The 18,274-nt window shown below is 36.7% G+C and overlaps 1 protein-coding gene across 1 annotated transcript; it reads right to left on the minus strand.

Moving 5' to 3' along the window:
- Positions 1 to 622: 622 nt before the first annotated feature.
- On the minus strand, positions 623 to 15,334 carry G6PC3 (glucose-6-phosphatase catalytic subunit 3; the record flags this gene model as incomplete). Its single annotated transcript, XM_083379078.1, has 7 exons — positions 15,310 to 15,334; positions 10,798 to 11,028; positions 8,944 to 9,054; positions 7,446 to 7,532; positions 5,471 to 5,589; positions 1,699 to 1,840; positions 623 to 983 (listed from the first exon to the last, which is right to left on the minus strand). The coding sequence occupies exons 2-7, from the start codon at positions 11,016 to 11,018 to the stop codon at positions 623 to 625; spliced, it is 1,041 nt and encodes a 346-aa protein (XP_083235204.1). The 5' UTR covers positions 11,019 to 11,028; positions 15,310 to 15,334.
- Positions 15,335 to 18,274: the final 2,940 nt, after the last annotated feature.

The following is an 18,274-nucleotide window of genomic DNA, read 5'->3' on the forward strand; positions in this document are numbered from 1 at the left end:
CTGGTCTTTGGTAGGACTTTGACCTCAAGCTGCTACCCAAATTAAGGCAAGATAAGGCAGTTAGAATTGGAGGAAGTTGCCTTATACAAAATCAAATTACCAAACTATCTAATTCAGTTTTCTATTGATTTTACTGGAGAACTTTTTCTACCCCTCTGTGGGAATGCTGGAGACTGAACCTGAGATCTTCTGAACTTTATGGATTGAATTTTCATGTTAAAATTTTATGATCTGTATTTGATCATGGTTGAATGCAGTGTATGAACAGGACATTGTGGTTTGTAAAATGTGATTCATGCTTATAGCAGAGATAAGCAACTTTTCAAATGCTCAAAAAGTAGCTGTCATTTTGTATCTATACTGGTCTTTATGCTTAGCCAAATATGGAGCACTGATTAGGTGTAACTCATTAATGAAAAACAATGTTTTTAACCTGGGACTTTCAAACGTATTGAACTTTAGTTCTCATAATCCTTCAGCCAACATGGCTTGGCTGTTATCATTACTGAATGTCCAGGTCCACACGTAACCCTTGAACTGGGCACAGCTGCTCTACATTTTGAAGGAAATACAGCATTTCCTTCAATGGGAAGGTCTAAGGAGAAAGAACAAATATTTCTAGCTACTCTGTGTGAGATCGTGTTCCTGAAGAGGCCAGTATTTGAATCGCTTTGGGAAGCAGTGTAATTACTATCCATGGGAAGCTGGAATACTTTACAAAATTCAGCCCATACCACAGAGCCACCCTTTGTGGCTGGGCAATACTACTTAGGAAATAAAGGATGACAAGAGCCAGGATTGCACACCATCCCCTCTGAAGCCAACCAAGTCTCTCCAGCTTCAGTTGGGTATAGGATGAAGAGTGGAAGGTCAATCCCAGTCCAAGGACTGTGGCTGCATCACGACACAGGGAAGCAAATGGGTATGTGTCCATACGGATCCACTTGGGATTTTCACACCACTTTGTAGCAAGTTTCATTGACCTAAAGACAGTAAAATGAAGAAAGACATATGAAACTTATCTATAGCCATGTCTACAGGAGGAAAAAGTTGAAATCTGAGTAGTTCTAGAATCCCTCTTGAATCTTCTAAAACTACAAAATGTGGTATCCATGGGTAAACTATTTTTTTCTTTTTAGAAGTGAATTCCTACAAATGTTTAAGTCAACATTCCTTTATTATCTGAACATACCTGTTACTTGGTGGAAGATCTTTGAAGTTGTCAGAATTAAATATCTTTAAATCTTTAAAAGACCAGTTCAATAATGGCAAAACCCACCCCCTGCTTATGTGGATGGATGGCTTTTTTCCCCCTCCCCCTCAAACCGAGAAAAGCGCTAAAAAGTTTATGGTGAACATGTGCATGAAACAGGCAACAAAGCTGAGAGCTTGTTTCCCTCATGTATTTATAGCATAATTAAAACAGCATTGCAATTTCACTTTCACTTGATGTCTTCGTAGTATTGCCCTCATCTCATATTTAGGGCACGATTATTTTAAGCCATGATTTTATCTTACCCTTTTCTGTGTGCACAACACCAGCAAATACAGCCAAGATTACCGGCAAACAGCATCCTAGTGTTGCAGGTACATGTGCTAGGTTCCATTAAGGAGTGCTAGTTAAGAAAGCCTGTTAGTTATTTAGATAGCCTGTGAAAAAGATGACCATGTGCATTCCTTTGCACTGAAGAAACTCACCAGTTGAGATCTATGCCAAGAGTAATCAATGTCCAATAAATCACTGTGGCACTTAGCCAAAGGGAGAATGAAGTCATCAGGTAGAAACGGAATCCTCTTTCCAGTGGGACCCAGAATTGAAGTAGCCAACCTAGACTGATCCCTGACGAGATGGTAGAAAAGAGAAGCTTCAGTGTAAATTGCCAGTCTATTGCCTTAAACTTTGTATGTTCTAAAGCAGAGGTCAGCAGCTATGGGAAGCCAGGTCAGCAATTCAGCATTTGGTGATATGGTAATTATCACCAGAAGCATATGTGTATTTAAACAACGTGTTGTCTGGTTTCATTAGTAATTCAGTGATACATATTAACTTCTTCAATCTAGGCCCAATATTACACCATCCAATGCTTCCTCTCTTCTTCCAGTAGTACACATTTTCCCACACTAGGCAAATAAAATTCTTATTGAATACATATACAACATGTATATATAGTATACAATTGAATATATATATAAAACAATTGAATATCAAAATCTGTTACATTTTCCTAATAATATAAAAATGTCAGTTTAAAATATCTTTTCTAACCAAAATATATCTTAATTGCATTTGTACTTAATATCCATTTGTTCAATTAATATCCTGTTTTTCCCGCTTTTAAAAAAAATTAATTTCCCATCAGTGTTCAAAATGTCTCTATTGCTTATAATTTCTCATAATAAGTTATATTTGGGTAACCAAAAGCTCCCCTTATTCAAACCCTCTTAGCATTTTCCTATTTCCCTTCTCATACCAAAATATAATATTCTAGTTACAAATCCTCTTTCTAGTTATAATACTTCTATTTCTAACAATTATCTGTTCTCAGCCATGTTCAAATATCTGATTAATAGTATAATATCCCATCTAATGGATCAAACCCTCTATTTTCTTTAGTCTTTCTCTAGCTTTCTTCCTTTGGCAACTAACTTTCCAAATCAATGCATTTGAATCATTAAGTAATTCTACCTCTATTTTTGTGTATGTTGTTTGGAATAAGAAAGATAATTTGATTAAAGTATTTTTGGAAGGATGCTCAGCCCATTGATATTCATTAAACAGCTTCTCCAATTTCCCCCAGGTCTCCTAACAGCTCTATCTTCCATTCAATCAGCTCTTCTTTCTTATCCTCAAGTGTGTTCTGAGATCTTGACAACTAAGATATCTTTTCCAATTCCGATATTATCGCTAGGTCTTCTAATTTTTCATTTGTCTGAGTCTGTCTGTTAGTTCCTTTCTTTAGGTCCTTCATCTTTGGATCTGCTTTCTCTGATTTTCCTTCTCTTTTCTGGGTTGCTAGTTCCTTCTTTGTAGTCATTTTCTAAGTTTGTAGATTTTGATTTAAAAAATGTTCTTTTATATCTTTTGTGTTATTTTTAATCTCATCTTAAGCTAAGGCAATTGTCTCTTGTATTTAGGGATTTAAAAAGTTTCAATCGTCATTTGAACTCCAAATTATCAATCTGTCCTTAAGTCTCCCCTCAGCAAATATAAGTAAAGTTTGAATTTTTCAAATTTTTCTGTCCAATGAAAAACATATCCTTTCTGTCCAGAGAGAAAAGAGCAATTAAAAATTGTTCATCAATCAAAGTATTCCATTATCTCAATCAATGATGCATGTTTCTTCTATAGGGAAATAGCTTCGTGACACAGCTCTAAAAGTCAGTTAGTATTTATATTCGTAGTCCAGGCAGGCGAGTTTCAAAATAGTTTATTATCTCTGCCACACAAATAAGCAGCCCAAGAGGGTTTTTTTTCCCTTTTCCCAGCTGCAGTCTTCAAAAATGAAAGTTTCTGAAAACAAGAGTCTTATCTGAATCTGGGCTTCCAGACAAGTTTCTTTTAGCATAATAAGTTGTAGTGCTGTAGTTTGCCACTAGATGTAGATGATGCCATCCTCCAGCTTTTTACATCCAATAATTACAAGCTTTTTAAGTCTCTTTTTTAAAAAAATCAGAAGCACTTTTAGTCCCCAAATTTCAAAGTTATATGTGTATTGATTCCAAATCAATCTTTTAATTTTCTGTGTTTTCCCCCCAAGCAATTAATTCACCGCTTTTCCTGAGAGAATGGAGTGGAAATAACCCTTCCCTCTCTCATAGGGGAGGATTTTTTTGCTTTGGGTGGTTTTTTTTCTAGGAAAAAGTCTTAAAATCATAAAGAGAGGATAGGGTCTTATGCAGTTTCATCCACGTTGCTTCAAAGCTGCTGGTTAATGCTTATTTTCTTCAGTAGTCAGCAGCTTCTAACTGGCCACATGAATATAGCCAGTCTTTCCCCTGCTGATTTGGAGGGCTTCCTTGGATCAAAGGGAAGGGCCTCCCCCTCCCGTGATCAATGAGGGTCCCCTCCTTCTCCGTCGCCTCTTCAGGGCAATGTTCGACCCTTTTTAGGGTCCCGTGTGGTGCAAAATCAAATGTGGAAGACGGAGCCCCGTCTTCCTGCATCCGTCAAGCTGCGATGTCAAACCAGAAGTTCCAAATAAACCATTCTTGACCTTCACCCTTCAATCCCATTCCAAAACCAAAAGTGTGAAACCGTACCAGCAAAATACAACAATCTCACAAAGCTGGAGGGCAACCTGGTGAGATGTAGATGGAAGCAAAGTTGAGTAACTGTCAGGCTTATTTTATCTATTTTGCTTTCTTTAATTTGAAACCTGAGGCCTATCAGCCAGGCTACTGGCTATCAAACATACATTTTGAATTTAAAAAAATGATAAGCTTAGAAACCTGTGTGATGATCATGCTTCTACATGAAAGTCCCTTCTTGGTTATTCCAAGCATCTTTTAATATATTGTTTCTCAAACTAATATAAGCTGAGATAAAGGAATCATATTGTAATCATATTATGTCTCTTATGATAAATCAATGGTGCATGAGGAAATATTAAGTGACCTATTATAAATCATTCAAGGATTTAACTAAGAGATCCAGATGTGGCCACTCTTAATTTAAGAGATATCTAATTTCTTCACCAAGTTCATAATCTCATAAACTATTCTTTAGCCAAGTATGCGCTATAATCCTGTGAACGTGTAATTAGAAATAAGTATGCTTTTAGGATAGGCCAATGGCAAAAGGGCAATTTTTAAAAGAATAAGCTGGCAATATTTCTAATCTGATAATTTTCTGGCACTCTGTGATCTGTAGTTATTTAAGATCAGTTAGAGTTGAAGGATGCAGAAGAAATGGATATGGCATTCTGATCCAATAGTCTAATCACCTGTGGATTTGATATCTGTCCCACTAACGAAAGGTTGCCAGGAAGGACAACAGTGGTGAATGCATCTTTGATGAAGGGATATTTGCCTCTTGCCTTGAATGCAGCAGAGTTAATGTCCCATTCTCAATAAGTCATTGTTTAATTTGTTTATTTTTGATAACAATCACCCAGTCTCCAACCATCCTTTTGGGGGCCATGTTGTAGAAAAAGTAATTGGCTGCAGTTACAGAGAATACTGGGGAAAAAGGATTATATGGATCAGTCAGGATTCAGGCTTAGATACAGGAGAGAAACTATACTGATGGTCCTACCAGATTACCCACGGAAAGTGGTTTTTGATAGAAATATTCTCAACGAGACGTGCTTTTATCAGTATTGAAAGCAAATATTCAAAGGGGTATTTAAAAACTGGGCTGATATCTCTTAGCTCAGCACATGTGTGGCCACGTGGTTTTGCCACATACGTGGAAACCAAGAACCTAGAACATGCACAAATAGCATACTGCTAACTTTCACGATGTACTTACCTGCCAAAATGCCACCAATAACTTGATGGGGGAAATGAGCAAGTATGAAGATGCGTGATAATCCGATAAGCAGCAAGAGGAGGAAATAAACTGTAAAGGGCGCTGCCTTCATGATCCAACTGTTGAGGTAAAATGGGAGAAGAAAATTGTCACGCCAAACAATTCAGCAGATGGATTGAGAACGATCTTTCTTGCCTCTCCCAAAAGCCAACAGCCTTAGAACTACCAGATCCCAAATTACAATTTCTGTTCAAATTAAGGAAAAACAGGATAAAGCATTTTTGCATATATGAGTGACAGAGGTACACAGCTAAGGTTGTTCTGCAAATGGAAATTCCAGTTTATTGATTTAGAAACACCTTAAAAAGAACCAGGCATATTTGCTGCCTTCTCTACTGGTAATGTTAAAAAGAATCTTGATGGGATTTTGCTCACAACTGCATCAGCTGAATCCAGATAATCCAGAAGCTGAAATTTTTCCTCATCTGCAAGCATTCACTCCTGGATTGCTCTGACATTAGAGGACTAGTGAGGCCAACTCTACCAACAGAATGAAAAGAATTATAGGAACGGATCGAACAAAAGGACCTTGTTGTTTATCCTTCTTCAAATGCAGGGGTTCCTATCTATTTGGAAGGCAAGTGTTTGATTCTGGCAACCTTATTCCCAAAAAGTGGTATCACAGCTCAAAAGATTACAGAATCTGCAGCCATAATAATCAAGGGCCTGGAATAATGTCAACCCAGAAATATATAAAATATTTGCCTTTTGTGTTTTTCTGGCGTTGGGAGAACCAGGCACAAATTATATTATAAAATATAATATAAAATATATCATAAAGGGTTATAACAAATGTGCATAGATTTTGACATCACCTGATAGGAGATAGAGGTATTTGGAAGAAAAGAGTCTGGGACTTTCCCTGCTGTACTGTCAAGTATACATTGTGGCCCTGATGTTCAGTTACAATAGTGTTGGCAGGAATGCTGCATGCAGGTAACAGGAGGAGGATCAGGGCTTCGTACTTCAACAGGAGGCTTTTAAAGAAGTCAGTACTGCAGACCAAAGGTGAACAACTCAAGACTCCATTGCCTCCACAGCAAACAGCAATTTCAAGACACAAAGCAAACTCTAAGATAAAGTATGTAAAAGCTGTGATCTGACTGTGATCACAATACTTCACTGAATGAGGCGCTGCCTCTCAGCCCAACCTACCCGACTTCATTAATGGTGAGAAAAAATAGGTAGAGAACAAGCTATGTACATTACCTTAAGCACCAGGAAAAAAAACAGAATATGTATCAAATCAATAAATCAGACATGATGCATTTCAAAGAAAGAATCCATGCCTCCAATCTCAATGCAAGAAAAAATTCCAAATCTCTGCCTGGCACTATTTTACATCATGATGTGTATGTGTGTGTGGGGGGGAGGGGGCATGTCCAGTCTTGCTGGAAGCAGAAGTTGGAAATACATACATCTGGATTTATTGATAGTTTTGGTATGATTTATTGTAGATTGAAAAGGGCTCCTGAATTCTATAGCAGTGACAGGAACTCTACAAAAAAGAAATTTTTTTTTTAGAAATTTACATGAGTTTTAACAAAATCAATTCTGACTTAGAGAGAAAAGTTCATATACTTTCTTGTATTTCTTGGAAGGAGGAGTGAATACATTAACATGTAAACAAACAATTACTATAAGTCACAATGGAAGAATTGTCAAGATGACAGCATTGAAGAGCTGTGGAGGCACAGTGATTAGAATGCAGTATTGCAGACTAACTCTGCCAACTGTCAGCAGTTCAATCCTGACCGACTCAAGGTTGACTCAGCCTTCCATCTTTCTGAGGTCATAAAATGAGGACCCAGACTGTTGGGGGACAACATGCTGACTCTGTAAACTGCTTAGAGAGGGCTTTAAAAGCACTGCGAAGCGGTATAGAAGTGTAAGTGTTATTGGTATTGCTACATACCTTTTGGAGTTCTTGGCTATCTGTCTGGCCAGAATGCTTACAACTGGCCACAGGGCTGCACCAGTGATCATACAGTGGCCAGAGGGACTGCCTGCAAAAAAAAGAAAAAGAAATAAAATCCCTCTGTTTGCTAGTGACCATCCATGTAAAAGAGAAAAAAAGTAAAGAAAAGGTATAGTTATGTCACATAGTTACACATAGTGTTCTTAAATTAACTAATGATCTATCGGTAGTCCTCAAATGGAGCCTGCCCATCGTGGTCATAAAATGGATTGGTCAGATGACCGACCTGATTTTACAATTTTTTTTGCTATGGGTGTGGTTTTACAAAAAAATTAGATGTAAATGCCGTTTTTCGTCAAAACCATTACAAAATGCAGTCATGGCTTGTACTACATGGTTTATAGGCATGAATGTTGCTGAGTACCCAAAGTACAGTCATGTGACGGAGTCATGGATTGTACTACATGGTTTATAGGCATGAATATTGCTGAGTACCCAAAGTATAGTCATTCATTGGGATTTTCTGATTAAATACATTTACTGTTACAGAAATAGCTAGTAAATATAAGTACAAATAAATAAAAAAATGAGTCAATTTTATTCTTTTCATTCTGCTACGCGGAAAAAAGTTGGAAGTTAATGCTTTCCCCCCCTTCTTTTTCCCCTCATCCTAGCTTCTTTCTCTTTCTTTTCCCTTCCCCATTTCCCTTTATCTTTGTTCTCATTTGTATTTTATATTATGATAAAAAAAATTAATAAAAAAAGAAACAGATATTAGGAAAAGGGATATAAAATATTTGGGTGACGAAAACTTGGCTGGAGAATTTATCTCAATAGGAATAAAAGAAACAAGAGTTGTTTTGTATATAAATTCTCTCAAGTATATCCAAAACTTATATTGACTGATAATCACGGCAGATATGTGACTTATAAGGCACTAAGACTTTGATACTGGGAATGTATGGTCCAAATGAAGACAAAATAGCATTTTATAAAGATCCTATAGGTAAACTATTGAACTTTCTATGTGAAAATGGTGTTTCCTAACATATTGGCTTTTAAATGGGACATAGTCTTATGCAGAATTGACTTGGGAGGCCGGTGTGTGGTATAGTTGGTTCACATAGTATGGTGGGATGGAGGGTTTGTTGTCACTGTGTGTTGGGGGGAGAGAGCACAAGGGGAGGCTCAGCTAATCTCAATGTACACATGTTGTACTTTGACAATAAAGGTTTATTATTATTTATTGGAATGAGGTGATTTGGATGATCAAACATTATAAAAATACGTTGTCACTATTCTCACAAAATGGGTGTCATGAGAAAACCTTGCTTATTCACACAATAACTGGCATGGTAGGCACAGCCAATCTGAAAACACTGACTCACCCAAAGGAAAACAGGTTGAAACTAAAAGCAAAGTCACCATTCAAGAACCTTACAGAACAGAATTTCATTATTTTCTTCAATTCCTATTTTCTATTGGGCTGCATTACCAACCTGGCCCTGTTTCACAAGTGGACGGGAACTGACGGAGAAAAATTTCCTTCTTCTTGGAAAATCCAGATTCAGAGATCCACCAGAAAGGCCGTTCCCCAAATAATAACCTTGGAAATAAAAGGAAGAGAAAATATATATAATTAAGAGCTGGTAAGAACAAAACCAACACTTTCAAAATGCTAGGAAGTTTAAATTTACTTGCCACCTTATCTACTAGCTTACAATTGACAACTATGGTACTCTTTTACTAGTTTTATTAATTCATTTGATTTATATATGTCTTTCTTCTAAGAATTCAAGGTGATATACATTAGATAGCAATTCCTCATCCAATATTTTGCTACAACAATTCAATGAGGAATATTGGACTGAAAGAATGCGACTGGCCTACAGTGATTAAGAAACTTTTCAGGACTAAAGGTGGACTAGAACACCAGTTTCTCCAATTCTAGAAAATACTTCAATCCCTGCACCATTCTGACTAAATATTAATTTTTATCAGCGTAAAACCACTGACTCTAATTTGTATTTTACAGCAGAAGGGTTGCAAACTTGTCACTTTTGTGAAGGCAGGGCTATCTGCAACTGGACATTATTTTGTTAATTTCTAGTGGAATCAGGTCTCACACCTATTGTATAATTAATAGGTATGGTAAGAAACAAAGAGAACAACAGTTTCCAATTAAGTCAAAGTCTTCTTCACATGCTAATGTAGAAGAGCTTTATTTGCAAACATTGGAACACACACATAGAGCTTTTTCCAGGCCAATGTAATGCACAGAGTGCAGGCAAGAGTGACTGTCCAATATAACCCAGGCAATGTATCCTACACTGCTCTTCAACCCATCTGCAATCAGCTTTTAATGCGTGGGTTCCAAGAAAGCCCTATTCATGTATATACACAAACCTGTATTCCAAGTCCTAACGATTACTATAGTACTAAGCGATTCTCTTCTTGTTCTTAATGGAGCAATTCTACAAATCTATATCCTTGTCAGAACAAGATGTGTTCCATCCATTTGTTCCAAATTTGTTCTAAGCCTTGATATTAATTCCTCTGAAAGCCAAAAATATTTTGCTACTACACAAAATTCTATTAAACGTCAGTTAATGAACATTAGTGTACTGTTGGTTAATAACAAATAAAAGCGCTACTAGCTGCGATTCAAGTCATCCTATCCAACCACAGTGCAGCATGGGGTGAAAGTGGAAATTCAGAGGGTGGCTTTGAGTGCATTATTTTTTCTCACTCCAAGCTATGACAAGATTCCCCACAGGCAGGATACAAGTCTAACAAATAAATTAAATATTCCAATTCCTTTCATACCTGATTTTCTGCTTCTCCCCACCATCCAAAATCACTGAATAGATTTTTTTTCTTCTTGCGGTTCTTTAAGTAATTACCTTACCTTAATTTAATTACCTTAATTTAGTTAATTCAATTCTCTTATATATTTGATGTTTGTTATGTGAATGCCATTTCAACCACATAGCATTCAATTACTGTATAAACCATGAAAATGAATTCATCCTCTGTATAAATTGGAGATAGTCCTATAAAATGTCCTTGATGCAAAACGAAGTTTATGTTTTGTGTTTAGTTCCTGGATGTTGGCTCTTCCTTCTGTATCACAAGGGCTGAATCTACCATTCTCCCATCTTACAAAAGCAAAGAAGTTACCGTCTTACTGTAGAATCTGAATTTTCAAATGATACTGCCCTTGTTCCTATGGGTTCTTTTTTGATGCCAAAAATGGAATCGCTAGGTTCCAAACATTCCATACAGTTCATAGGAACAAATCTAGTCTAATTCTGGAATATTGTCTTTTTACCTTTGTTTTTCCCCTCACCATTTAGATATCAGGTTCAGCCATTCTGAGATTAGGCCCAACCACAGCACCGTCAATCCAACCTTCTTATCCAGCAGGAAGTAGGCAAGAGGGAAATAAATAATGAAGACACATTTGGGATCGCCGAAAAAAGTTACCCAAAGCCAAAAATCCTCCAATCCAGGCAGGGCACCCTGAAGCGTTTCAGCAAACTGGACACCGCTAGCGTAAAAGATATCCATGGTGGTGAAACTGAAACAGATGAGAAGAATTAAAATGCGTTTCTGACAAACTCTTATTGAGCCCATGCCTTTGCAATGCAGAAATCAAGCAATGAAATTAGATAAACAGTTTCCATAACAATAAAGAATTAGCACGTGATGATTCAAACTCTGCTTCTAAGCCAATCTGGCCACCCTTTAGACGTGTGAAATTCAGATTTCTCAGCAGTAGCCATCTCAGAGGCCATCACTGAAGTTGAGAAAGGACCTTGTAAGTCAGTGAGAAACAGAAGTGGCCATTTTGTATTAAAACACCTTGCTGGGAACCTTTCTATTGCGTTCTAGTGCCACAAATGGATACAGCAAAGCCATACCTTGGCATAAACCTAAACATCTCACTCATCAAACATGCATACCCTATTAATAAACATCCATTACCTTTACCATTCATGTGCTGTCATTTAAACCTCCCCTCCTATTTCTCCCCATTATCCCTCTCCTTTTTCACAGAGTTTGATATAAAAGGGAGGTTATATAAATGAATAAAATAAAATAAAATAAAATAAAATTATGATCACAGTTAGGAAATATGATATAGGGCAGAAGTATGCACTTAATAATCCCTTATTATTTGACATGTTTCCAGTGGATATGCTGGCATTATAGGACTACCTGTAGGGTAAACTGTGTCAAGATGGCAACTGTGATAGTACAACCAAAGCCACTATCTTTACTTTTTTTAACTATTGTGTTGCTTCTGTTTCTATCATAGAGTTCCAAAAATAACTTTAAAATTCCCAACTAATGATACAAGCTTATAGGAAAACATGGGCAAATATGAATTAAATCACAGGAACATGCATAAATCACACAAACAAGGGGAAAATAACAACAACAACAACAACAACAACAATAACAATAATAATAATAATAATAATAATAATAATAATAATAATAATAATAGTTGGAAGGGACTTTGGATGTCTTCTAGTCTAACCCCCTGCTCAGGCAGGAAACCCTATACCATTTCAGACAAATGGGAATTAGGAAGGGGGATCATTTTTGGAGATGAGATGGACTCACTCTCAGCCGGTTCCAGCCTGACTCCAAGGTCGCGGTGCCCTGAGGATGACCTTGCACCTCAATGTTCTTAAAACACCCTTGTGGCACCAAGTGATACCAGTGGGCTGGTTGGGGGTGGGTGTTGGAATGGAAAGAATAGCTTTGTACTTTGTGCATTAGATTCAGCCTGTCTTTACTGCAACCACTGTCTCTCAGTAGAAGTTCTTTTGATTAACCTTAATGGAGTCAAGATGATACAGAAATAATACCAATAGCTTAACATACGATAGTTGAAGCCTAAATTAACTATTATATTTAAAATAATATTTTAAAAATATTTGCATTCTTCTTTCTATCCCAAAGATGTCTAAAGTGGTAAACTACAGGAACAAATATACCTTTGTTTTGTTTTTAGTTTTTTGAAATCCAATCAACTGAAATATAAAATAATCAGATTATAAGGAATCCACATATAAAACAGCCTGCAGCAAGAAAGAATCTGAAAAGAAGCAAATAGCAATGTGAGAAGTAAAACCATCCCAGGGAAAGATGGGCATAGAAAAATCCAATTTATTAAATGCTATGGAGAAGATAATTTTAGTTAGAATACAGAGTATTTCTTGAGGGCGGCCAAGAAGGAAATTCCACTGGGTCTGGAAACTACATAGTGGTCTTTTCTAAATTGATACCATGAAAATATGTAAATATCCATTATCCCCACCATGGATTTATGGAAGTTGGAAGAAGTATCCATATAGTAAGCCTCAGGCTTTGAGAGGCTGCATTAGAAATTAAAACAAATATCTTGAAATATACCTTATTTATTAAAGGAAGTCCTAGAAAAATGTATTTCAAACAGCTAGTTCCATACAATTCTTTTGTCACATGTTCAATATATTGCAGTGCCAATTGTACCAATAATAATAGGCGACTTGGTGCAAACCCAAAACAACTGGAGCACCACTTGAACACCATTACCATTGACAAATGCATCATTGGTCAGTTACAAACGGCAGCTGAACTTGGCAACAACTTACATCCTGCAATGACATCAACATCAAGAGCTGCTATTCCAGGTCCTTGGGAAGGACTTGATTGGTGGACAAAAATGCCAAATCCAGTCAGAACATCAGGCTGACTAAGCAATGAACCATAATAACAAATTATTTATTTCATTTCATTTATTTGATTGGATTTATGACTGCTTGTTAAACAACTCAACTGTCCAGGGAATTCAAAATTAAAACAATCATAGCATGCTAATGGACTCACAAAACACTATAGCTCAGAGCTCCTTGAACAGCCAGGTTGTTATGACCTACATGAAGACCATGCAGATCTTGAAGGAAAAACTATTAAAATCTTATGGGATCAAGATAGTGTGCTTCCACCTTCTGGAATAGTTCGACCCACCCAGAGACAAGGAAAGTACTGAAAACATGGCTTTAATTCCATCCAGGTCTGAGAAAGATGTATTATTGTTTGTGTAATATACCTATTTTGTTTGATTTGTGCTGTTCATAAGATTCTTTTAGTCAGGACTGTCCATGTTTTATTTGTTTTCAAGGATTTTCCAGTTTTATTCACTGCCTAGAGTCCTTTCTTTCTTTCTTTCTTTCTTTCTTTCTTTCTTTCTTTCTTTCTTTCTTTCTTTCTTTCTTTATTTTATATACCGCCCTTCTCCCGAAGGACTCAGGGCGGTGTACAGCGCAATGCAATAAAATACAATGTACAAAAATTAAAAATATTAAATACTACAGCCCTATTATACACATAATAAGTAATAATAACTGTTCCAGGAGAATGGAAGGGTGGCAGGGGATGTGTGTTCTTTCAATGAGATTGTGCTGACCTGATTGGATTTTATGAGATGGGCCATAGATAGGAATAGAGATGGCTTTGAACAGATTCTTCCACTGAATGGAAAGATTTCCAATAAAAGAACCCTCAGAAATATATTTTCATCCTATTTGATCCACCTATGAGAGAATGCTCTGTGTCTTCTGTACTTGACAGATCACAGAAGAGCAGACCTGGAAACAGATATTTTCAATAGCTGCCTCACCTCTGTGGAATATTATTAAATCCGTATTATCCCCTACACAGCGTTTTGTGAGGCAAGAAAACACATGGTGTAAAGTGAGCATTTAGAGATCAAGAGTCTTGGTATGAATTTTGCTTTACCCTCACAAATTTTTAGCTATGGCTCTACAAACATATTTTTCCAGAACAGAATAAAAATCTTAAAATGTTATTCTATCATTTGACAAGCTAAATACTTCCAAACCCAACCATTTCACAAATATTTTATGGCTGATAGCATCCAAAAACCTAGCAATGTCAAGGCTAGAGAATTAGCAGGAGGCAACAGCTTTGTTTTGTTCTGTTTACAGATCTCCCCCTAGGCAAGTGTTTCTCAAATGCATGGACTTCAACTCCCAGAATTCTCCAGATATTTAAGTCCAGCATCTTAAAATTGCCAAGGTTGAGAAACATCGCCTTAGGGCAACCAAGATGCCATAAAACCATGCTCAAATTACCATCTGCCATCTACTATATCTATTATAATCACTTATCCTAGTTGGTCTTGCATTATCCTCTATGATAGCTTCAGAATAAAGTCCAGAAAACTCATAACTCACAATCGTTCTCTGTGATTTTCACAAATAATTTCAGTTTTGAGAAAAAAATCCCCGCACAGAATAGTATACCTAAAGCATCACAGTTCAAGGACAACTTTCACACCAGGAACTTCCTGATTCTTCTGCTGCTTTCAGTACACCACCGCAGTGATTTCCGGTCTCCAGAAGCCCTGATCTAACAAACCTGAAAAATCTGCATTAGCCCCTCTCCTCCCCAAACTGCTTCCAGGATTTCTAGGAAGAGGTTTCTTGAGGATAAAGCAACGTAATGCCCTACGGTGCAATGAGACACGCGTAGGCTAAATTTAATATTCTTTTTTGTTAGGAATGCAAAACGCAATGCTAGAACATTTTCATGTGCTGACTGAACGTATATTGTATTACACTCTCCCCCCCCCCCACACACACACCAATAATGGCGCAACAATACATACTAAATGAAGTTTTAAAACTGTATTTTAAGCATTATAATATTAGAAATATTAAACAGCTATTCTTTTCAGTTCTGTTTCTGTATTTCCCAAGATCGGTTTCAAAAAGTTCCCTTTCTTTTCCTTTCTTTGCGATTTGTCCGCTTTCGATTCAATTACTCGCTTCCTCCCCGTTACCTGCAATTGCCGGCTTCTGACTGTTCACGCCATTGAATGACCAAACTACATTTCCCAGAAGTCTTAAGAGATACGGACTCATCAGCATCCGGCTTGATTACCGGGTGAACAAAGGGACATTCACCGAGACTCGCGTAATCTTTCAAGTTGCAATTTTGATTATTTTACTAAATAGTTTTGTAGTTTATTGGTTAGATGTATCTCTGTGTACGACACATGGCACGAAACTCTTTGCTGCTATATGATGATCTGATTTTTGCACCCCAAAATTTTAAAATAGAGGAATCTAAGAAAGCCATGACTTTAAAATATCATTGCACTTTAATGAATTGGTATATTTGTTAGGATAATTTTTTTTGATGTTGGGAGGCCTTTTGTCAGTTTTTCATTATCCATTTTTGATTGCCCCATTCATGCATATATAGTAGGCCCACTCACTCACACACACACCTACAAAATTGGGAAAAGGCCCCCTCCTCCACAAAAAGCACATTCAAAGTATCAGGAGATATTGAAGAATTTCCTTCTGATAAAAGATTACAGTCCTGTACTGTACTTAGCTTGGAACCTTTCAATGTATATATTAAAAAGATGTTAATGAGTTATGAAAAGTGTTATACAAAATTATACAGAATATAAAGAAAGTGAATCTCTCCCTCACCCTCACCCACTCGAAATTCAAACAGAATGTTTATCAAATTGCTCCCATCTCATAAAAAGTGATTATTTCATTAATCAATCATTAATAAAAAATACAAAAATTACTGTATTAAAATATAAAAAAACAAGGCATGGGAGAGAGTATTAACCACAATGATGGAGCCATTTTAGAATGTTGCTAGGATCCCAGCCTGATGACATGGCCAAGTGTTGAGGGACTTCCAGAACATTAACAGGGATGGAGCTAATTTCACTTTTGGACAGTTGGGAATGTAGATGGATTCTTTGACCATAGATTAGTCTTTGGCTTGATCCAGTAGTACTGCTCCTAATATTCTTCAGTGTTTCATAAACAAACCTTATATTGGGACTACTTTCAAGCTTATTTCCCACAGTACCATTTAATGTAGTGAAAATATATTTTCAAGTGCTTTGATATTTTGTTCTGAAGTAATACATTGCCTCCCTCAACTGTTTCCTCTAACTAGCATGGATTGTGTATAAAGAACTTGTGAGTTTCTTATCATACTGACCTCAAAAAAAATTCTAACTTGCATTTATTCTGCTTCTTCAATAGCTATTTTCAATACCGCTTGTTTTAAGGAATATATAACTGCTGGGCATTGTAAGACTTTAAATTATGTTCATCAGAGACACTTATGAATAATTTATTTGAATTCCTTTCCTTTCACCTTTGCAAGGCTGACAACTGATGCCTGCTTTGCATTCATTTTCTTTAGTCAAGTCTACCATAGTTGGACTGCAAAAATCTGGCTAACAATTAGCTAGCAGCAAACATAGAAATAGAATAACAAGGCTACAAGGGAACTTGTGGGTCTTCTAGTCCAATCCTTGCTCAAGCATGGGACCCTATACTATTCTGAACAAGGCAAACTTGGCTCTTTTATGACTCATGGACTTCAACTCCCAGAATTCCTGAGCCAGCCATGCTGAGGGGAAAGGGAGAGTTACCAAGCTGAGCCATGCTGGCTCAGGAATTCTGGGAGTCCACAAGTCATAAAAGAGCCAAGGTTGCCTACCCCTCCAGAAATAGTTACAGGAAGCATTAATTTGGTACAGTATTGCCATCTACTGGTAGTTTTCAACTTCAAACAGTCACTAAATAAATGGTTGTAAGTTATGATGCTGTGGAAAAAAATATTTACGACTGACTGGTCCTCACATTTGCAGCCATTGCAGCGTCCCTGTGGTTACATGATCCAAATTCAGGCCCTTGGCAACTGGAATGAATTTTTGATGGTACAGACTCCCAGGGTAATGTGGTTATCATTTGCAGTTTTTCCAGCCTGACAAAAAAGGCATTGGGGAAAAATGAATTTGCTTAATGACTGCATGTTTCACTTAATAATTGTGGTGATTCACTAAATGATCATGGCAAAAAGATCATAAAATTGGGTGTGACTTACATAATTAAATAATTGATTAAGTAACAACTGCCTTGCTTAAGCAATGGAAGTTCCACTCCCAATTGGGGTCATAAATCGAGGACTACCTGTAGTAGTCCTCCAAACTGTTGAGGTCGATATACAGGAGTCTCACTTTCACGAAAAGACAGAATGTATGCTCCTAAATATTATTTGTCCAAAATAGTGATTCAATTTTCAAAAAAAGTCCAGTCATTTGTTATCCATATTTCTACAAATGCTGTAGAAATGGTTGTATTCAACCATTTTCTAATCTGTTTAGGATTGCAGTTATGAAGCAACCTATTTTATTCATATGTATTTCAGGATAAAATCTATTGAATTGCAACTAATCTTTTGAAGTAAATTCCTGCGACTATCACTCTTCCATTTAAAAAGATTTTTTTCTAAACTAAGAGGAGTACTTGAAAGTTTGATCAGACATGGTTGTCTTTTGCAAAAATGAATATGTTCTACCCACGATAGATTTTATCTATTATAATTCCATTAATAGAATATTTTAAATATGGAACTCTCAGTTTAGTTTAATCCATCTATGGAACTCAGTAAAAGGCTTTGCAACAAAAACATTTGAGATGATTATACCTCCTAGAGTCCAACAGTTTCTATAGCATACATTTTCATAGATTGCATTCTGCTTCTTTGGACATTTGCAAGCTGTCCGGAAATTTTGCTATAATAAATTACAGTATTCTTTAAGATGCCACAAGAATCTCGTTATCTTTCCGAATATATAAACGTTTATTTGAAATGTCTATCCATCTATCCCCTCACAGATGGAAAATCTTGAACTAGCACTGCGAAAGCTACAGTGATATAGTTTTAAGAGTTTAAAGGCATTGCATATCCAGGTCCACCTT

Source organism: Vipera ursinii (assembly GCF_947247035.1).
Source record: "Vipera ursinii genome assembly, chromosome: Z".
NCBI classification, from domain to species: domain Eukaryota; kingdom Metazoa; phylum Chordata; class Lepidosauria; order Squamata; family Viperidae; genus Vipera; species Vipera ursinii.